The following is a 24,085-nucleotide window of genomic DNA, read 5'->3' on the forward strand; positions in this document are numbered from 1 at the left end:
TCACGCATTCACATTTTTTAAATCATGATTGTTTTTATTCATGTTTTTCATTCATGAAAAATCTTTTGAATGATATGAAAGATAATTAATTTTATTTTGTATTTTTAATTACAGATTACTCATCAATTCAACGATTCAACAATTCAACATTCAACAATTCAACAATTCATCCAATTTAAATCAACTTCACGACATCATTCAACCAACAGCGAGGGGGACGAGTGTTTTGGAGCCATCGCAGAACTTCTACTGCCAATTGTTCAGTTTCATTTTTTATTTTATTTTTATGGTAACAATTGGTAACGAGTGAGTGACAAAATTTAAAGTTCCTCCAGAGACCCAATCATGCCGAGGATGAAAGTTCCAATATCGGCACGGGTTCCTGGTTGTATTCGTAGATGTGTCTTGTCCGAAACGAACATAAGCGACCGTGAGTAAAATCTTTGGTTTTGCTCACGAGTGATTCCCAATTTATATATGTGATTTTTATATATGTGATTTATTTAGATTAGGCCAGGGTCTTCTTGTTTCATCGGTTTCAATTCACTTAATTAACACTACAATTAATTATTGTACTTATTTTTTCCCTTTACATATTTAATCGTATTAGTAATGGTGAAATCGAGCATTAATTTACTCGATTTCGTGCCAATAAAGCATGTAAAAATTGTTTTATATGCATTGCTTCGCACTTAGTTTTTCAATCTTGATTAGTTTTTCAATCTTGATTCGTTTTTCAATTGTGATTAGTATTTCAATCTTGATTAGTTTTTCAATCGTGATTAGTATTTCAATCGTGATTTATCTCGATATATCGATACTTCGATATTATTATCAATAAATGAGCAAGAAGACAAACGAAATTCGCGAACGGATAGATTCTGGCAATTAAATGGTGGTTTAAAACCCAGTTCTTTAATTAGAATAGCCATTTAATGAAAGAGTCGTCCGAGGTTTGTAAGGAATATCCATCTTTGTCACCCTTAGAGTCACTCAACACTGCTCTACCTCGAAACAGTATTATATATAATATAATATAAAACGTTTCTTATGGGGTACTTTTTTTTTTATTCACTTGCTTAAGTCATTATTCACCAAATGACTTGTAGAGTCCTTAATCCGTTTAGATGAATTTTTATAAAAATGTTTTTTCATGTATATGTATGTTAATTATGTATTTTTAGATTAGGATTTTCAGCCTAATATACTAATTCCCCTTTTCTCCCCCCTATGCACTCTTCGTTCTCATCGATGCGTGTTGCCCAGGTGTTACACGTATGGGTGAGAAAAAGTTTGCATGGGTATTAGTTATTAAGGTTTCCTTTGGCGGCTGTCATTGTATTAGTGATTGCACGACGTACTTTACACCAGTGTGCACGTATTAGGTAGTGTGTACTGTACATCGTTTCGCGAAAGTTTTTTATTAATACATCATTCAATATTTAAATAAATACTTGTACAGTCACGTGTGATATATGTACTTGTATTTTTATACTTATATTAAATTTTTCTCATTTTTTTTTTTCGAATCGTTTTGAATAGTAGAGTTTTCACATTTATTTGTGGAAATTTGACAATACTTGTATCATATTAGTATGCAGATATATACTAGTATGTACCAGTATTTTTGCATTAGTTATTATTGCAATAATCACTAGCCTTGGCAGACGATTACAGCATGGGGTACGTAACCTTATAGAATATAAGTTTAGAAAACGTGGTTGAACTAGGGTGTCGGAGGTGCCCCGGGGCATGCTCTCTAGTTTAGGCTTTTTGCACCCTGGTGGTATGTGAGTAACAGATCCAGCGTGGAATGATTGTGTTGGTGTGTCTGTTTGCACTTTTAAATATAGGTTGATAGGCAGGCAGGTAGCATACTTTTCTGAGTGTATGTGTAAACTTTAATTTTAAGTAGGTAAGGACCGGGTACGGCAAAAGGTTTGCTTCCATTCAGGGTGGACATTCCTGCCTCCGGGGTTTCGGCTAAGTGTCAGCAAATTTTTACACTTTTCATTATACTTTTTCTCTCCATTTTTTTGCTGATACTATGCATTAAGTTAAGATGATTGTATCAAGCAGTTCAAAAATACTTTGCAACCAATGAGAACATTAGATAGATCACCCAATATCTTTTGAACTTAGCAAAGGATTTTGAATTAGTTTTGATACTTAGTTTTTTAAGTATATTAACACTTGCACCTCGTGATTTTTAATAATATACTTTTCCTAATGTTAGAAATAACATATATCCATTCGAATAAAATGAGATTATTACAATTGTTGTAATTTTTTCTTTTTATCGAAACATTTTCACCTTTAATGTGCAACGTGTTAATCCTAGTTTGTAATAGGTTCATCATTCAGAAAAAAATATATCTGCTGGAGCATTCGATTAAATGTGCTTGTGTAGTTGCGTACGATCGGTGAATTCTTTCGAGTTCATTGATCGTCCACAGGCTAGTATAATTACTTTACGGAATTAATTCAATATTTTTTTACTCTTATACACATTTATTTTTTTTTTAATTTTTTTTACAAATAAATAAGTAAGTAAAGATTGTGTTAGAAAAAATCGAGACGCACTCAGGTAGGAACGCAGTTGAGTTTGCGTGTTGGGATTCGTCAGGGGCGTTTGGGATGATGCATTCATGAACTTTGTCATATTTCAGTGGTTATATTATTTAGGATAAATCGATACTGTACGTTGCAAGCTCTTACCTCTCGTTAGGTTAAGTAAGAATAAAAACAAAAATAAAAACAAACAAAAAAAAAATAAAAAAATACCAGCGTAAAAACCTGCGGAAATAAAATTACTAATAACTGTGTTGTTTCCTTCCCAATTTTCTTTCAGCTTAGATCAAATGCGTCTCATAAAATAAAATGCGTTTTATTAAACACGAGGGTTTGAGTCTTGTCGCGTATGGTGAGAGCAGGTCGGGATTAGGTCGGTTTAGCTCAGGGACGATTTCATTCTTTTGATATAATCCACTGAAATATGCCAATTTTTGTGATGTATTGTTTCAAACGGTAGGGCGTTTTTTGATACGTAATCTTTTCTTGCGTCGCACGTAGGGAATGCTCCATTGCAGTGGTCAGGGCACGAAGCAAAGAAGAGGCAAAATGCCGAAGAGGCCCCCACAAATTGTGGTATCAAGTGGGCAACTATTCGACTACGAGTTATTTTTCAAAGGATATCTTTGATAACCCTTTGATTAATGATTCGTGGTCATATCAAATTCCTTTGTCTACCCCTTTATCACGTTGTCACTTATGCTCGTAGTAGTATTAAGTATATAGTTATATATAGTTATAAGTTGTTCCTGAATGGAGATGATGGACCATTCCATCTCCCAACGCTGTCCCACACTCGCGTTCGTGAAAAATTAGAGTCTTTTAAATACTAGAGTCAAGATTTTGCTATTTTTATTTAATTAATATAGTCATTGCATTTTTCTTATTTAATTAAAAGTCGAGTCATTGCAGTTTTCCTATTAAATTAAATTAAAAATCGAGTCTTTGCAGTTTTCTTATTAAATTAAATTAAAAGTCGAGTCATTGCAATTTTCCTATTAAAATAAATTAATAGTCGAGTCATTGAATTTTTAAAGTATATAAATTAAAGTTTGTCTTTAATGTTTTTCATTAAATTAGAGTCACGTTCGTTTAAATTGTGTGGAAGTCCAGGGATTGCTGCAGCTTGCACAAAAGAGTGCATTTGGATACAACAATCGAAGAAGAGGACATTCCTGCATTCATGAATGCAGATAAGGACACAAAATAAAGGTTTCATCATTCTGAATGATTCAAATTGAATTAATAATCACATTAATCAAAGTATATAATGAATAAATATTTTCAATATTTTAATATCGTTTAAATTCATATCAATTTTTTCTAATATAAAATATAATAATTTATTAAATATATTAAATATATATAATGTACTATATTTTTTATTTCATTCAAAAAGTTACAATATTCCTGTTTCCACTTTTCTTCACATAGTCTCTTACCATAATTGCACATTTTTTTCTTGAACATATGATAGTCGATTTTTATTTTAAATAGTAACAAATTAAAGAAAAACAATTTGAATCATTCTTATTAAATGCACTGAAGAGTGCATATGAAAAACGCAGTCAGTACATGACAGCACTGAAAAGTGCATATGAAAATCGCAGTAAGTACATGACAGCACTGAAAAGTGCATATGAAAAACGCAGTAAGTACAAACATATCTGCTAAATGCAGATTAACATATAGTAAGAATATATTTTTCTTATTCAGAATGATCAAAAATGAAGGAATGAATGCACTAATAAAAGTACTAAATAAATGAATATTTAAAATAATTCAATCTCCGTAATTTTTTTTTAATCAAAGAAATTTATCTAATAATTATTAGAAAATTTCACTTTAATCTGTATATAATAATTGATTTATATTTACATAGTGCAAATCAATGAGAAATTATTTTGAATCATTCTGATTAGAAACGTATAAGTCTTGCTAAAGAAACGAAATAAAACGAATGGCAGCCAACACTCATAAGTGCATATTAATTTGCCTGGCATATACATTTTCATTCCAAAATTATTTATGAATAAATACCAAATGAAAGAGTTAATAAGTTCATAAGAGAGAGTGGGAGAAAGTATTTTTACTACACATAAATATTTAATGACAGATTTTATAAGAGATGTATGGAGGAGTATTAATGAATAATATGAAGATGATTAATATATTTTTTATTTATTATATAAAAGTAGAAAGATTATTTTTTGGAATAGAAATGTATAGTCTTGGTATATAATAAAATAATTTAAAAGGCTTGCCTGCACTATCAAGTGCATCTAAAAATCGCAGTAAGTACAAACATACCTGCTAAATGCAGTCGAACATATCTGCTAAATGCAGTCGAACATACCTGCTAAATGCAGATGAACATATAGTAAGAATATACTTTTCTCATTCAGAATGATCAAAAATGAAGGAATGAATGCACTAATAAAAGTACTAATTAAATGAATATTTAAAATATTTCAATCTTCGTAATTTTTTTTTAACCAAAGAAATTTATCTAATAATTATTAGAAAATTTCACTTTAATCTATATGTAATAATCGATTTATATTTAAATAGTGCAAATCAATGAGAAATTATTTTGAATCATTCTGATTAGAAACGTATAAGTCTTGCTAAGCGAATGAAAATATACGAAAGTACAGCCAGCACATGCGAGTGCCTTTAAATATGTCAAGGATGTGCATTTTGATTCTAAAATTATTAACAAATAAATATTTAATTCGCATAAGAAAGATTTGAAGAAAGTATTTTCATTAAATATATATAAATAAATAAAAGTTTTTATATAAGAAATGAAAGCAGAGAGAAATGATAGCAGAAAGAAATGATATAAAAATCATTCGACTATTTTTACATAGATTTATAATAGAAGAAATTATTTGATTGGAATAAAAATGCACAAGGCTTAATATATAAACAAACAATTAAAAGGCTGTCCCACACTCTCGAGAGTGTGGATTATACGAGTAAGTTGAGTACAGGGAGCCCAGGCTTGTATACGGGATTGTAAATGCACCTGGGTGATTATCAAGCTTGTAGATTTTAACATGGAATAATCTTATTCTATTATTTTATTTTTCTATTTTTTACAATTGTTTACATTTTTATATATATTTTTTTTACTCTAAATATATGAACTAATCTGATTAGTTCAATTAGAATCAATCACCCTCCCAATTAATAATAAAAATTACTCACATTATTCCGGTTAACAATCTATAAGACTTGATTAGTTTAGAATCTGTTAAAGCAAGCAGTAGCAATTAATTAGTTATCAATTTTGTTTCAATATTCAATTGATATTTTTTTGTATATATTGAATTTAAATTTTGTCTTCTTCCTTCAAGATTCCATATTGCATTGTGTACATTTGAATTCATATTTATTTAAAATACGTGCTTCGAAAATTGTGAAATTGTATTACTATTTTTTATTTTTTAATAGTTTAGTAGAAATAAAAAAGTGTCTTGTATATATTTAATTGGTGTAATATGTACATCAGACACTCGATGTAACTGCATACTTCGTGTTAATATAAACGTAAATAAATGATTTATGTTATCTATCGATCAAATGTAAATTTGATCTCGTTATGGTTATTTTTATGGCGATATGCATAATTGCGTATGCATATTGTAATACGACACAAGGTGCAATATTTAAAATTTTTTTTTTCTTTTAAAAACGAGGTTAATTTATTTTTAAATATTGTGAAATAATTACAATTGATTAAGTTTTATATAATGTGTCTTGAATAATTTTCTATGCGTATTTGTGATTGTATTAATCGATTAATAATTTTGTATGAAATAGAAACATTTTTCTATTCATATATTTGTATATTGAAAAAAATATGCATCAGAGACATGCATTTTTTCATATTCCCTTTTGTTTAAATATAGAACACATTTTCTAATGCATCGAGAATTCGATATTTTGTAATGTCCACTTTTTGGTCTTTTAAATTCTTTTTCTTTAAATTTCATTATTTATTAAATAATCCAATTGAAAAGTTTTGATCGTGGATTGTACATCGAATTTCATTTTCCCACACATACACTTTTTATTTAGTTTTTTGTTATAGAATGTACTGTTTTTTCAAGCTATAAGGTTTCATATTGCAAAATACTACTTTATCAAAAAAAAAAATGGATATTTACAACAATTTCGACAATAGTATCTCAAGGTTTGTAATACTATCATTTATGATATAAAAATAAATTAATAAAAATTATGTATAAATATTATATCTAGTAATATATAAAATTAATTTATGTTCTAGGGTTCCCAAATTTTTTGATCAACAAAAATTAAGGTAAAAGAATAGTAGGAATAGGTAAAAATAAAGAAGACGAAGTTTCCGTATTTTTTCTTTTTTTTTTTCATTTATTCAAAATATTTTTCTGATTAATTTAAAAAATTAATTTTTGTTTCAGGGTAATCGATATTGGCAAGATTTGATTAAATTATTTCTAGTTTGTGTTCTTGTAGTAGTTGAGGTGTTGGTTTTTGTGTCGGAATGTATAGATGTATGTGTGCGTGAATAATTCTTTTGTATTTTTTAAAATGTCAATTAGTGTCAGAACATTTTCACTGGTGGCTGCTGATTTTCATTGGTTTTTGTTTAATTAGAAATTTTTTCCGATTGTTTTTGTTTACAGGTAGCAATATTGTTAATAGCATCAGAAGAGGATTGAGCGTAGATACAATTATATATTAGATGATAAGATAATAAAATAGTTTATCGATAAGTATAATAATAAAATGAGAGTATTACAATAAGAATTTAATAATCATTAAAATATTTTAATTGTCTCACGAAATTAAAATATTTTTATGAGGTTTTAAATAATAGAAGGAGTATATTTTATAATATTACGAATTTTTATTATTATTAAAACAATACTCAATGTGCACGTCAGAGTGCACACATCAATGCGTGCGTTAATATTGTAACAACTTGCGTGTTACATTTGAAAAATGTTTATATTATTGCATTTATTAAATAAAAACTTGCATTTCATGTTTGAAGTTTCAATCGAATCTACGTCAAAGCGTTTGCATGTTTGCGTTAATTTAAGAATGTTAATCGGGTAGGTAGGTCGATTGAAAACGGTGTTAATAATTTTTCATCCAACTTATTATTTAAGTTGGATGAAAAAATTGGTGACTCGTTTACCGCGTTGAATTTTTTTTGAAATTTCTTTTTAATGAAATAAGTAATGAAATGAATTTGTTAGAAAAATAAATGTAGAAGTAGAGTCTTAGCCCGGGGGTCTCCAACCCACAACAACCTCCTCGCGGTGAGACCTGGGTCGGTATTACTTGCGATATACCTTAATTTCATTGTAAACTATGTAACGCAAGTACTACCGGGCGAATGGCTGTGCTTAAATTCAATTTAAATTTATTTACACGTTTAATTATCATTCATTTTCTTTTGGTCCTTCTGACGCATATTATTTTTGTAAAAGGTTAATTAAATGAAACATTTAGTAATTTGTTTAAAAAAAATGAAATGTCCTTGGGATACACAAATTCTTATCGTATTAGGATTAAGTATTGCATCTAGAATCAACGAGTAACATTCTATAGTTCGTCGAAAATATTGTTAACGTTGTCAATTAATTGTTGTCAATTAATTATCTCGATAAGAAAATTTTTATAATATCTATGATTGGCAACAATTTGTTTTCAAGTTTGAACAAAGAATATTTCAGATTTAAATCGACCAAATTTTTCAATATTTTTGGAAAATCATTTTGTTTCTAATGAAAAATATTGTATGCATCGATTCGTCTTCGTTTTCGAGATACGAAAGGGAAGATACGGGTAATAGACAAAAAAAAAAGGAAACTTTACTCGTGAAAAAAGATTAGCGAACAAAAAGGGAGAAACAATTCTTCTTTTCGTATCACATTGACCCTTTAAACTTTGTAAAACTTTGCAGGTCGCGTGTTTGATGCCAGATTTAGGCAATTAAGTAAAAAAATTGACACGTGTCGATAGTTAATGGCTTCTCAATACGGTGCGAGTCCAATTTTTTTCTGTTTTTAATGAAGTATTGTTCAACGAACATTCTTTTTTCTTCCGATCGATTATTTTTTAACAATTGTAAACTTTCATTTTACTGTCTTTTATATGCTGTTATTTATTTTATTTAGTATGTTTTGTTTGAAACACATCATTGATGACTTTAACTTTCACACATCACAATAATGATAGATATTTAATTATAAAATTATGATATTGTGTAAGAGTAAATAAGATGAGTTCGATTAATGTAAAGAACAGAAGACCATAGCGTAAGACACTGAGGTTTGTAGCAACTTAAACAAAAAAATATTTATATATATAGATAGACAATTGTAATAAATGTTTTATAAAATCGTAAATTTTAGTTTCTTACCGATGCGAAAAATTGAATGGATACGTAGAAATAGTTACCACATGATAAGCAACATGGCTTAGTACTTCTTGCCATCATAAACCAGAGTAATATTTGGGATTTTTTATTAAGCACGTACCAAGGCGTATTGAATCTGAACAAAAACTCAAATGATTTAATATTTTTCTTTTCATTATTTTGTATATTTAATAATAATAATAATAATAAAAATAATAATAACAATAATACTTTATAATTTAATTTATTTAAAACTAAAAATTACGATGCATAATATAATATAAAATAAAAAAGAGAAAATTACATTTTGTTCAATAAGCAACCGCTGTGATCGATTAATTTCTGACCGAAGTAACACTTCAGATATATTATGATTGTAGTATTAATAAAAAAAGCGAAAGACAATGAAAATTCTATTGGATTTTCCAACTTGGATGCATTTTTTTGTATTATCTAAGAACAATGAAAAGAGAAAATTGTATCAATGATACCTTCATTGTATTTTATGTTTCGTTAAAATCATTAATTTTTCATTATATCGGATATCAAAGATATTATAATAATGTTATTTTACCTGTATAACAGAAGTGGCTAATAAAAACAATCCAATTACAATTAATCCGAAGTAAACGCATCGGTAACAGGCGCGCAATTTTATTTCAAATCTTAAATTAATCGTAAATATACAATTTTATATACGAGATTTCTTAAACATAAAAAGAAACTTGAAAAGATATCCAAATTTAAATACTAACTGTAATGCCTGTTTATGGTATTTTATACAACGAATTATTTTCGCGTAAGTTATAATTTCGGAACAATTTTCGTCGTTGAATACGCTTTCGACCATTTTGCTGGAAAAAAAAAAAAAATATAAATTAAAAATAAACAATATAATATATCAATTGTGTAACAATACGATTGTTATTAGTGAAATAATTGATTTGAATAAATTAATAATTACTCTTGTTCTATAAATATTATTTAATTCGTATTACCCAGTGACGTAGAACATTCCACAAAGATATTGTATGAATATCAAAAACATTATGGAACTGCTTATCGATGTCAAACCTAATATAAATAACATAACGAATACGATCGTTAATAACGTAATAAAGTATTTCTGTTCGTCGATATAAAATTCCATAGAAAATGGAAGAACTCGTTGTCGAGTCTCGTTCAAGGGGTTGATGATATCGAGTGCAAGAGGTACAGTCGAAACAATAAAGAATGAACAAATCCCCGCATAAAATATTGCTATTAACAAAAATCTTTTTTTAAATGTTATTTTTTTCCACGATGTTCGATGAATTTTTTTGTTCGTATACTTACCTAACATTATTATCGAGTAAATCTTAGATTCATGTGCATATTTTTTCATAATTTCAAATTCTTTCGTACCTTCGTGTTGGTGCCAATCTTCTTTGATGATCTCTAATAGTTCATACACCTACGGAAACAAAAAATAAAAAACAAAAAAAAAAGAATAAAATAAAATAAAATAAGAAACGATCAAGGCAGGCAAGGAGAAACGAAAGTTATTTTTTTGTTTAAAAAAAAGAAACAAACAAATGAAATATTTTGTTTGGATTCGCACTCAAATTAACAAATACCTGCGGTAAGTTGACGCAATTATTCGAATATATAAAAATACTAGCGAAGGTGATTAAAAAATACGGCATCATTTCGAATATTATATCTATTTTATAATAAATCTTGATGATCTTTAGTGACTGAAAGAAAAAAAGACAGTTTACGTTATCTTATTTTACATTACGTTTGAATTAATATTAATACATTTTGAATACCTGTAGAAATAAAATGAAGAAACTATTAAGTGTAACGATAAACGTTCGAATTGTTCTGCATTTTGGTTCGCTGTATGGCCAAAGTCCGGTTGAAGTTAAAATCATTCGAATAAAATTGTAATTATCAGTTTCGAATACATCTATCATTTTTCTCTTATGATTAATGTTAGAATCTTATGCTAAATCAAGATAAGTCAAACTGACACAATTCTCATAAGTTTTGTCTCTTTACTTAGACGTTTAATTCTTCTTTTTTCTTTTTTTTTTTTTTCACAGCAAAATTAATCCCCCTTTCTTTCCAACGACGATGAATAATATAAAAAGCAATAACAGAAGATAAGTATATCACACAGTGTGTTCGAAAAAGAGAACGACAAATATCGATAGGAAGTAGTATAGAGAAATAATAGAAAGGAATAAAGAAGAGGGTGAATTATTACATCGACGATATAATGACTCACTCGATTAAATAGAATTTACACAACATGTGTGAACCCTTCTTTTCTTTTTTTTTTTTTTTTTTTTGTAAAAGTATAGTCACGCAAGTTGGATATACATTTTCTTCGAACTGTAATTAAGGGAATTTTTGATTAGTATAAAGCATCATTCCCCCTCTCTTCGATAAGACTTGCGCACTTCGATAATATTCGAGAATACGAAGTATTGTATTATTTTTTTTTCTTCAGTCAGGTATAACTCACTACTATCATCGTATCTCTCGCAAGGTTTTTTTGCAATTTATTTGGTGAATTTAAAAAGAAAAATAAAAGAAAGAAAATATTATACAGTGAGATAACGACGAGGAAAAAATTAACAAAAAGCAACACGGGTAATTTTGTTTCGTAAAAAGGAAAACAAATAAAATAAATTTTGTATGAAACGTCGAATTACGGTAACGAAAAAATTCGCAACAAACTCGAGAGGAGGAATAATAATGTATTATTCATAACGTCTCATCGTATTTTCACATTTTCTTCGATAAAAAATGTAAATGATAAATTTCGTGAATTTTCGTTAGTTCTTAAACGTTTGTCGGATGTTTATTTAAATTGTAACATTATCATTGTTAAATATAATCATAGGGAATAAAATATCATGGCGTACGAGACGGACGATTGTGTTAACTATAAAAAAAAGAAAATAGAATTATTAATTAATAATAATTAAATTTGTGTTATTTGTGTTTATTTGAAATTTATAACAATCTTACCGATGCAAAAAGTTCCATCGAAGATGTGAATGTTCCACCGATCATTACATAAGACGGTCTTATGCTTCTCGTTATTATTAATAATATTAATTTTTGTATTTTCGTAGAAGATGAATACCATCTCGCGTTACATCTTCGTTAAGTTTTTTATTAAAATATACTCTTTTTTTCTTTTCTTTTCTTTTCTTTTCTTTTCTTTTCTTTTTTTTTTAATTAATGTATCATTGTGTTTTTAATCTTTAATTATATACTTACATTTTTGTGTGTACTTCGGCACTACGATCTATCACTCTTTGTCCAAAATAACAATTTACGAATGCCCAGGCTAAGTTACCGATTATGTGCATTATACTAGTCATTATTTCCTTGCCATTTTCTATCGTTAATTGCGTATGTAATATCTACGAGAAAAGAAAAAATATAATGCGAATCATTTTATTAACAATATTTTGATATTTAATATTCAATAATATGATTGAATAATATGAATACTTTCAATTTGATTGTAGAAATTTTTGTTAGTTAACAATGTTGAAAACAAAAGTTGTCTAATGTCATCAAAATAATTGATTAATTAATATTATATGTGTGTGCGTGTGATATTTTTGTTTATCGATTATGTTGTTTATTATTTAAACAATTTTGTCGGAAAAGTTATAAATTTATAAATAATAAAAAAGGATCACTCACTCGAAGAATATCAGCGCCGATTAAAATACCAAGAAAAATAATCTGGATCAAATAACAATTCTGACAAATAGAATTTATCGTAGCGATGAATCTATACAAACAGATATTAAATAATTTTATATTCAAATAGGTGAGCGCTTAATAAATATCTTTAATTTCTTTTTTTTTCTTAATGTTTTCTTCAGAATTTATTTTCTCGTTTTAATACTAACTTGATTGTTCTTTTGTGAAACCAAACACCGTGTAATATTTCCTTTAAAATTTTCTTATTGTCTATATCGGTCAAAAATTCTTTCTCTTCAATCGAATTTTCCAAAATGTACCTGAATATAAGTAGAATTTTGATCGCTTAAAAAAAATTAAATTATGAACTAATTAAAAAAAAAATTGCACATAGAGGTGACTTGCAATCGGGAATATTTCCAATTAGAAAATTTAGAAAATTATAAAATTTTGAAAACATGCATAGCAAAGATATTATTAATTTTTTTCTTTTACCCAAATACACTGACAAAGCTTGTATTTTGTATTAAAAAGAAAAAAGAAAATAATAAATGAATATTGGGTATATATTGCATATACCCAAAGTTTTAATGATTCTCTCATTTTTTGGATTGAAAATGTTTTCTTTGTCATTTGCTCTTATCTTACCCGACAAGTTCAAATAAACCGCTGCAATGTTGTAAAATCATCAGAACAAACCCGTATAATCCTATCGATACACATCCCATGATATTCAGCATAAAGTACATTAAGAAAATAGTTATATAAAAGTGTTTTGTATTATCGTAAAATGTTTCTATTGGAAATGGTATTTCATAGATACGTGATTCTTTTAATGGTGCAACGATATCTAATAGAGCTGGTAATAGAGTTAAAAAAGAAATGATATTGATAGCTCCGAATAATATAGCTGGAAAGAGAATTAATTAGAGACAACAACAAAAATTAATAAGAATTATTTAAAAAAAATATATATATATATATATAATCAAACATTTAAATTAATTCATAATAATATTCTTTTATATATGAAATTATATTTATTATATAATATTATATTGAAAAAATGAAAATAATAATTTCTAATAATATTCAAACTCACTCAGTAATATAAAAGTGCATAAACGGGATTCCTTGGCATACTTTTTGAAGATCTCACATTCTTCCTCCGATCTTAGTTTTGTCCAATCAAAACTGATCTGTTCTATTAACATTTTACACTGTAAATTTGCAATAATATTTTTAAACATTTTTTTTTATGATTACACTGACTTTATCATTTTTTCCTAAATTATTTTAAATTATATTGATTTTTTTTTGGTTTCTTTAAATAAATACAAATGAAACAAGACGTTCGGTTAATTAATGTACCTCTTTTTTGTTGACGTAAGCAGTAATAAATGTTAGCGAGATGCAAAAACAAATAACAACATTAGTCAGAATCTCAATGTATAAATTCATGTTGCATTCCGTCGTTAACACTTTGGCAAACTGTGGAAAATCGTATTTATTTTCGTATCATATATAATCTCACTAAATTATAACCACAAAATTAAATCAACTTTCGAGCTTATTATTGTCATTATTATTGAAATAAAACTCTTTTAGTCGCATTGTGTGTGTGTGTGTGAAAACTGTTTTGAGATAAAAATGAGAACAACGCGTGAGAAAATATAATTATGAAAATGTTACAAAAAATGTAATTTTTTTAAAGTGAAACGATAATGTATACAACACTCGTTGCATTCCCTGGATTATGCACTTTTTTTCTCTTTTTCTCTCCTTCTCTACCTCTTTTTAAAGTAGTTATCAAATTATTTTACATAATTCCAGTTTTTTTGGGGGGCTAAAATTTTATCTCTTATACTGATCTTAAAAACAAGAATTTTTCAATTTATTTCTAATACGCTTAATTGTTTTTATTACGAAAAAATTCTACCTGAATGAAAAGAATTATCGTTAAAATAACGCTGACAAAGGAGGTACGAATTCGTCGTGTTTTAACGTCAAGAAAAGGCCATAATCCAATAACCGAAAGCAAAAATCTATTGCACTTGTAGTAACACGATTCTTCGAAAACATCCATTTCTTATGGAGTTTCAAACGATTCTGCCGTAGTCAGACGTGGGATCAAAGTTCAATCGTACTACTGCTGTGTATTATTTCACCATCATTTTCTTTTCTTTTCTTTTTCTCTCTTTGACCTTTTTTTTTTTTAACTCGATGAAATTGCCATCATTAAAACGCGATTCTATTACTACTGCTATTGTATTATTTTCACGATGAAATAATTTAAATGACATTCGTATTCTCTCTCGTTTCCTTTTCCTTTTGTTATTTAATTATTTATACGGAAACTTTTTTAGCTTGCAAACGGCTTTAAGAGTAAACACTGGAAGGGTTTACGATAATTGTTCTTCTTCGATCGGGACTTTTATAGACGTTTAACTTCCCTCGGACGAACGTAATTAATTTGTAATAGTCCCTGGTTTATTCCTTTTTTCTCTCTTACTTTTTCTTCCTTTTTTCTCTCTTACTTTTTCTTCCTTTTTATGATATGTGACATGCGCACTCACTTCGTCAATTTTTCTTCTTCGATTTGTAACATTTTGAGGGTGCTCGTCGGTCGTCTATCTATTCAAAGTGAACTCTAATTTTAAAAGTGAAGATACTCGAATATATTTGGGTTAAGTGTATGAAAGATTTATTTACATATATATGTACATATATACAAATTTGGAATTATATATGATTAAATTATAATCGTTTAATTATTGATTTTATAAATTCTTCGGCAATGAATTTCATATCAATTATCAATTAAAAAAAAAAAGAAGAATAGCAATTAAATTAATGATTTGTTGTTTTGTTTATTTCTATCGTTTTTAATACTATAATAATAATAAATTTAATAATAATATCATTAAATATAATAATATAATAATAAATTTAAAAATGTATGTGTAAATATAAATGTATAATGTGTGCGTATAATATATGTTTACTATGTGTTTATCAATTTGTAAAAATCGAAATTTGACATTTTATCTATTTCGAACAAAAAATATTCTTACTATTTTTTTGTAATTCACGAGGATATTAAATACCATGTTATAAAAAAATATGAATATTGATAATTATTATATATTAGTTATTATATCATTTTATATATAAACATTACAATTAGATTAATTTCAAAACTTACGTACATATTTTTTTCTTTTTTACAAGATAGTATTACGTTAGTACTGATCGCCATAACAATTAATAAACCAATTGAATAAAATATTATTGCTTGAAAAAGAAACATAGTGTTCCGATTTAAAAAAAAAACTTATACCATTTATTTCATAGATTATTCATAGAATAATATACCGTTGCATAGGATATCGAAGTTTTTAATAACTTGAAAATAAAAAAGATACTCGTTATATACTCGTATGTGCCATATTATATTGATCAGAACAAAAGTAAAAGTATCTTTTCTTCTTACCGAAAGAAAAAATTCGTAGGATGAGACAAATGTTCCAGCCACGCCCAAGTAACATGTTTTTTGACTCCTCATTAATATTATTACCGCTGATTTTTGTATCTTCGTTGAAACTAAATACCACGGTGCAATTTTTCTAAAAATTATTAATACTTATTTATTTCCTCTTTATCGGTCAAAATTGAACAATGATATTCATTATAAATCGATAATACTCACGCTTTGTAAAACACGTAATTACTATGATCTATTATTTGTTGACCAGCGTGACAATTAATGAATAAAGAAAACATTATACCTATCACGTGAATGATACATATCGTAACGTCGTCTATATTCTCTCCCAATATGCTTGTCTTTATCTGCATCAACTAAATTACGATATAATTTCGTTACAATATTATTACATTAATGTGCAACGTTTTTTTTATTAAATTTATATACCTTTACGTAGTCAGAAGCAACGAGAATTAATGCTAATGAAATTTGAATGGAGTAACATTCCTCGGTTGCATCTTTTAAATAATCGAAAAACCTATGTAAAAATAATAATGTTATTTTTTAATAAAAAAATACAGGATGTAACAGAATATTCTGTATTATTCAGGTATCTTCCTTTTAGAATATCAACAATGTCAGGATCGATCGAGAAAATATTTTACAATTAAATTATGTTTAATTATGTTTAATTATGTTTATATATCTATACAAATTCTTTTTCTTATTTTTATGTGTACAAATTAAAGTATTTCTCATATGTTCTGTGTTATATCCTGTATATTAATTAAAATATTACATTAATATCGATTGAAAATATTTACTGACTTTAAGGATCTAATATGAAATCGAATACTTCGGATGATATTTTTATAAATGATTTCATTTTCGTTGCTGGTGTAAATGTACCGTTCGTTTTTGACAAAAACGTGTTCCAGAATAAATCTAACAATAAGAAAAAAAAGTAAGAAAACACATGAGAATAAATATTATTTATGTTTAAAAACAAATCATTTTAATTAATTGTTAAATAAAGATATCTGTATAATGATTTGTTTCAATCATACCCTGTTAAACTTAACATTCCGCAAGTATGCTGAATAAAAAGTAAAAAAGAACCATAAACTGCCACTGCTGTAATACCTAAACACGCTAATACAATAATTAATAATATAATTCCATAAATGGTTTCTTCAAATTTACAAAATGTTTCGATTGGAATTATCGCTCTAGATTTACGAGTTTCATTTAATGGAACAACAATATCCAACAGACGTGGTGACAAATATGATAAAGCAGTCATGAACAAAAAACCACCGAATATTACTGAAAACAAAGTCGTCGTAATATTTTTAATATCAATTAATTAATTAATTAATTATAAGACAATTTAACGATTATTAAATGTAAAATAATTTTCATTACCTGATAAAACGATCGTATAATGTTTACTTTTAATGGCATACTTTTTAATGATAGCTATTTCTTCCGGATTTTTCAATTCTTCCCAATCAAATTTGACCATATCGAAGAGCCTTTTTATCTATTTGTTAATATATATATATATATATATATATATATATATCAAAATTAATATAGTAAAAAATAATAATTATTCATATACGATTGTGTATTTGTTAAATAATATTTTTACGTACTTTCTTTAATTTGTAATGAAAAGTACAATAACCGCAGTAATAACAAAGACTAGGCACCAAAAATGCAAATATCTCGACGAATAGATTCACATTGTATTTAGATGTAAAAAAGTTTCCTGCCTGAAGAGAAAATAGAGAATATAGAAAAAGAAATACAATTTGTTGAAAAATAATTCTCAATGGAAAAAGAAAAGAAGTTTCACTTTAAGAACATAAAACAAATAAATGAAGAACATTCGTTCAATATGAATTTACTATAAATATTGTAGCGCTATTTAATGCAGCGTATGTTAGAATCATTCGAATAATTCTCTCTTTAGAATTCTGGTAAGGCCAAATACCAACGAGACACAGCAATACTTTGTTAATATTGTAGTAACGATTTTCGAAGAAGTCCATCTTCCGAAGCTTGCAATATAACTTCTGAGGGTATTATTTATTTTGTCCGTTTTGTTTTGCGCACATCCCTTCCACGCAATTCATACGTGTATTATTTTTCTTTATTTTCACTTCCTCAAATTCATCTTACTTATTTTCATCATTTAAATATGACAGAATTGTGATTACTTAAATTACATTTCAACTTGACGGTCATAAATTATAAATAAAGAATCCTATTGTCAAAGTCAAAAAAAAAGAAGAAAAAAAAATAATAATAGCTACTTTCGCAATCAATTAAATCGATCGCACGTACACGTTTTAAAACTACGTACTGGTTAAATTTTTAATGATACTTCACGTGTTTCCTGTATCAACCCTTTCCACGTCAACCCTTTTTGTTTCCTTTTTTTTTTTACCTTGCGATAATATCCTTCGCGCATGTTCATAAGACTTTATTTCGTTGGAAGGATTTAGTACTATCCGTGCTTTCAATTGTGCAAAAGTTTTAAGTGTTAAAATCAATTCGCTCGAACGAATTTAAATGACGAAGCTAAGTAATTCGAATAAAATGTATATATTTTTTTTTATTTAAATAAATATACAAAATTATTTTAATTATTAAGCGCATTCAAATTAGTATTGCACTGAATTATTAATGATAAGTTACTATTTAATAATATTTAATTTCTATATCGTAATATAAATGAGATTAATTTGTTGTACCTAAATAAGTAATAACAATCATTGTAAAATATTGTCTAGCATGAAAAAGTTTGTTTTAGTAAATTAAACGATAACATGAAAATATTACAACAACAAAAATATACGTAACGATAAAAAGTCTATTATTAAATCTTTAAATAATTGTAAGTTATCTGAATTGTCTATACAAACCATTTAACGCTCTTGTAATATTTTAATAGGTTCTATAATATTATCGCAAATTATATTTTTATCATCATTTACAGCATCATCATTGTTTTTAATGTTTACAAATTCATATTCCAACACATTTATTCTGAATATATAAAGAAAAATAATGAACAACATTTTGCATACATACATAACAAATTACGTTACACAATATTTCATTGCTTTTTACCTGATTATAGAAAACAATGCATAAGCATGGTGCAAGAGCATTATTATTACCATGAGAGTACACATTGTTACTAATCCTATGGGACTTATTACAATGGATGAAAGAGTAATTTCAGGAAGTTCGTTCTTATCGTCGAACAATCTGAACAGAAAAAGTATCCCACAATGGCGAATTTTGTTCGGAGGTACGAACATTTTTTTTAATTCTTTTTTAATTAATCTTTCTATAAAAAATTACTTTTTTTTTTAAACGGTACCTAATGTTTCAGAATAATCGAGTAAACAATCAATGATAATGCTTGTATTAAACTTTCTTTACTCATTGTATGTTGTATGTTATACATATAGTTTTACTAATGTAAAATAAATAGTACATTATACATTTGTTTACAAATTTATTATATTTGGTTAAATTATTTGTACAATCTTATTAATCTAACGTATTGTATTTCCTTTTTTTTACTATGAACAAATATCAACATAGAAATGTAATTAATTTTTGGTCGTACGATTTAATTCAATTATAAAATTATTAAATTTGTTTAATATTGAAAAAAGTATAAAAGATAAAAAAAAATGATTTGCCTCCTGTGAGGTTTGAACTCACGACCCCTGGTTTACGAGACCAGTGCTCTACCACTGAGCTAAAGAGGCTGTTGATTTCGTAACTCTTATCATGTTAGAAAACCAAATTTACAAATATATATCTAATTGTTCTAACATATTTAAGATTATGTAACCTTCGAAAATGGCATAATTAATATGACAAGAATATATCATTAAAGCTGAAATTATGATAAAATGCACATGTAATCGGATTTAAAAAAAAATTCTATTTTATACTATTCACACAAATATAAAAATCATCGTATTAATTGTAGATCAAATTATGGGAAATTTATCCTAAAGAAAATACACGTGGACAGTTGTAGAAGATTAAATATACAATTCAAAATCGTTATATTACACGTTAATCGTTAAAAGTGCAATCAAAATAATACATTCATCTGCATATTTTCGTTTTATATTAATAAAATTTCTTGAATGAAAAGTATTTCAAAAAATATTTACGTATGTATAAAAAAAAAAAAACTTTGATTTGAAGAAAGACACGCGCGACTTAATAGTAAAAACACGACTAATGATATTTTCAGTAAGAAAACTCTACTATATCACGTGTTTGCCAATTCCACCAATCACAGCTCAGCTTTATTCTGTTGCACACTTTGTACGCGAACTTGGATTGTTTTAATTCAGTACGTTTATTTTATTATATTTTATTTTTAAAAATAAAAATATTATGTTGTTATAAATAATATGAATTTAATAAAATATTAAATTTCAATAACTCACAATCAGTGGTATTCACGTTGTGCGTTTTCTATTTAACGCATTGTAAAACGACCTTTAGTTTGGATTATATTTTGATTAGACTTATTGTTCGTGTGCAAGACAAAAGAATTATCACAACCAGCATGTGTTATTTGCTTACATTTTATCGAAAGTAGGGATAATTATCGTCAATATCTGTTGCTGACGATGAGTTGTGACAATGGTCATTGTATTGTTAACAAGTGGTTAAACTAAGACGTAATTTAATTTTACAAATCATTCTAACGAATACTATTTTGAACAAAACATTATTTATATTAATTAATTATTTAAGTGTAAAAACACAAAAATAGAGTTTATGTAATGAGAACGTTATCGTGATTTTGATTTTTTTTTTCAAATTTTAACAAATCATCATTAATCGATACAATATTTTAACATACGTTGTTAATACAAAGTGACATGGGTTTGTTTATAGTGCTTCTGGTTTTTTCTATTTTTTCTTCGACATATAGTACAGTTCATTTTCAACCTGAAGCAGTGCATATTTCATATGGCAGTAAGTATTTAAATAATATTTATGGTACAAAATTTATTACACTTTTAATTTGTCATATAAAAGATTTGTAAATCTATTGTCTGATCGATTAAATTCACACAAATTCAGATATTTCTTCTGCTTGAATATTATTTCTTCTTTTGCAAATGTAAAGAAGATGGTAGCAAATATAAAGAAATATATTATTCCTGTATTGCAGATAATATACATGACATTGTTGTTACATGGAGTACAAGAAATGATACAGGCGAATCTATAGTAGAATATGGTATAGGAGGTTTTGTTTTAACTGCTCGGGGTAATTCAACTCTTTTTGTTGATGGAGGATCCAAAAAAAGGCAACAATATATACATAGAGTTTGGTTGAAAAATCTTACGCCTGACAGTCACTACAGTAAAATATTTTTAATTTTGTATTTTTCTTATCATTATTTTAACAGTATAAGATAATGTTTATCATTTTAAATTAGTGTATCAATGTGGAAGTCGATATGGATGGTCAAATGTTTTTTACTTTAAAACTGCTCCTGATAATTCTATCGATTGGTCACCACACATTGTAATCTTTGGTGATATGGGAAATGAAAATGCTCAAAGTTTATCCAGACTGCAACTAGAAACTCATCGTGGCTTATACGATGCTGCAATACATATTGGAGATTTTGCTTATGACATGAATACCGAAAATGCTAAAGTTGGTGATGAATTTATGAAACAAATTGAAGGAGTTGCCGCTTATATTCCTTATATGACCGTACCTGGTAATCATGAGGAAAAATATAATTTTAGTAATTATAGGTTTGTTTTTTTCCTCGATTATATTAAAGCAAATGTTATTTAATTTATTTATATAACTATGCGTTTGGTAATTGTTTACAGAGCACGTTTTACAATGCCTGGTAGTTCGGAAGGATTATGGTATAGTTTTAACATGGGTCCCGTACATTTTATAGGTATAGAAACGGAAGCTTACTATTTTATGAATTATGGAATAAAGCAACTTATAAAACAATATGAATGGCTTGATCAGGATTTGAAAGAAGCAAATAGACCCGAGGCTAGGTAATTAAAAATGTTTATTTATTTAATTTTGTTATATATTAAATGCATCTTTGTAATCGCAGAGCTAAACGTCCTTGGATAGTAACATTTGGGCATAGACCGATGTATTGCAGTAATGCAAATGCAGATGATTGTACCAATCATCAAAGTTTAGTTAGAGTCGGTTTACCATTCCTGAATTGGTTTGGTTTAGAAGAATTATTTGTTAAACATAAAGTAGATTTAATGTTATGGGCACACGAACATAGTTTTGAACGAATGTGGCCCATATACAACTTTAAGGTGATTTAAATACAATATTTATAATTTTAATACTCTTGTGTATTATATATAATGAACAGAATAATGAATCAATTCAATCGATAGGTGTACAATGGTAGTTATGAAGAACCATATAAGAATTATAAAGCTCCTGTACATGTGGTAACAGGATCTGCTGGATGTAAAGAAGGAAGAGAAAAGTTTGTTCCTAATCCACCAGATTGGTCAGCATTTCATAGTTCCGATTATGGATATACACGTATGAAAGCGTTTAATAGGACGCATTTATATTTAGAACAGGTAAACTGATAAAAAAAATAGCATCTGTAAAATTTAAATGCATTTTATAAATTATTACTGTATTTCTTTTCTTGTTTTTTTTTTTTTAATAGGTTTCTGATGATAAAGAAGGTGCAGTTATAGATCATTTCTGGCTTATAAAAGATTATATTATGCCGATGTATGATTTAAAAGAATTTGGTATAGAAAAAAATTAAGAATTATAAAAATAGTATTAATAGAACTTGGCAAATATGTATATCTAATTATGTAAGTGAGTTGATACATATCTTTTTAAAGTGGTATAAGTTAATTTTTCTTTATTTTTAGATGTTCTGCATATTGATAATATATTTATAAATACTGTTAAATGATAAAGAATTCTTTTTATGTTTTTAAGATTTCAGACATGTTTTATTATATTATGTAAAACTTTTTAAAAATTTCTTCTAAGTAAAATATTCTTTGTGGATTGCAAAAAAGCTTATACTAGTTTAAAAATAGTAAATTATAGAAGTCGTGAATATATATAATATATAAGGGGTGTTGCAAAAGAATGTTACTACACTTTGAAAACTTGAAATATTGAAAGCAAATTATATGATAATTAATAAATACTTTATAAACAATCAAAATGTAGTAACATTTTTCGAAACACCCTGTATATGTATATGTTATATATAATTTAACTTTATATTTTAATTGAAAAAAAGACATATTAGAATTACATAGACTTCTGAAATATAATTCTAAAATACAAATGGTAACAAAATTATTACATTTAAATATAAATAATACAAAAGGAAAAAAATTAATATTAATAACTTTTATTCATATTTTAGTCTTCATTTGGCTTCGAATAAAGTGTCCTGAAATATTTATGATGGATAGGAAGTATATAAGGTAGTAAATTTATATTGTCTTATTTAATTGATGTTATAGGTTTTGAATTGGTATACAATGGCAATAATGTTATTTTGTGGACATTTTTAAACCTTCCTTATTTATGAAAGAAAAATCTACAATTTTAAATTAGACATTTTCTTCTATTGACGTTTTATAATACAATATTTTTAGATAACTTTTATCTCTTTTGAAATTCGTCTAATGAATTTTTAGTCAATTTATAATTTCTCTCTTAGTATTTGTCTTTGTTTTTTTTTAAAGATTTTGTTAAAACAAAGCTTTTATGTTTTTGTTATTTCATATAATAAAAAATTTATTTGTTTTTTACCATTGTTCTATTACTTTATAATAGT

General features: G+C 26.8%; 3 protein-coding genes and 1 non-coding gene across 4 annotated transcripts; 1 reads left to right on the forward strand and 3 right to left on the reverse strand.

Annotated features, from left to right (window-relative positions):
• Positions 1-9,928: 9,928 nt before the first annotated feature.
• Positions 9,929-14,950, reverse strand: LOC122520921. The gene is made up of 6 exons (XM_043641242.1): positions 14,631-14,950; positions 13,850-13,926; positions 12,916-13,026; positions 12,704-12,794; positions 10,328-10,445; positions 9,929-10,252 (listed from the first exon to the last, which is right to left on the reverse strand). Exons 1-6 carry the CDS (start codon positions 14,790-14,792, stop codon positions 9,987-9,989), a joined length of 825 nt encoding a protein of 274 aa, XP_043497177.1. The 5' UTR covers positions 14,793-14,950; the 3' UTR covers positions 9,929-9,986.
• A 1,461-nt stretch (positions 14,951-16,411) lies between these two features.
• Positions 16,412-18,250, reverse strand: LOC122520922. Its single transcript, XM_043641244.1, has 6 exons — positions 18,107-18,250; positions 17,852-17,971; positions 17,619-17,736; positions 17,261-17,519; positions 16,641-16,731; positions 16,412-16,567 (listed from the first exon to the last, which is right to left on the reverse strand). Exons 1-6 carry the CDS (start codon positions 18,248-18,250, stop codon positions 16,412-16,414), a joined length of 888 nt encoding a protein of 295 aa, XP_043497179.1.
• Positions 18,251-19,915: 1,665 nt separating this feature from the next.
• Positions 19,916-19,987, reverse strand: Trnat-cgu. The gene has a single exon. It is a non-coding gene; the product is annotated as a tRNA-Thr (tRNA).
• A 697-nt stretch (positions 19,988-20,684) lies between these two features.
• Positions 20,685-23,134, forward strand: LOC122520797 (acid phosphatase type 7). The gene is made up of 7 exons (XM_043641066.1): positions 20,685-21,224; positions 21,424-21,618; positions 21,695-22,022; positions 22,104-22,286; positions 22,349-22,568; positions 22,653-22,847; positions 22,940-23,134. Exons 1-7 carry the CDS (start codon positions 21,128-21,130, stop codon positions 23,042-23,044), a joined length of 1,323 nt encoding a protein of 440 aa, XP_043497001.1. The 5' UTR covers positions 20,685-21,127; the 3' UTR covers positions 23,045-23,134.
• Positions 23,135-24,085: the final 951 nt, after the last annotated feature.

Source organism: Polistes fuscatus, unplaced genomic scaffold (assembly GCF_010416935.1).
Source record: "Polistes fuscatus isolate 324 unplaced genomic scaffold, CU_Pfus_HIC Scaffold4, whole genome shotgun sequence".
Taxonomy (NCBI): Eukaryota; Metazoa; Arthropoda; class Insecta; order Hymenoptera; family Vespidae; genus Polistes; species Polistes fuscatus.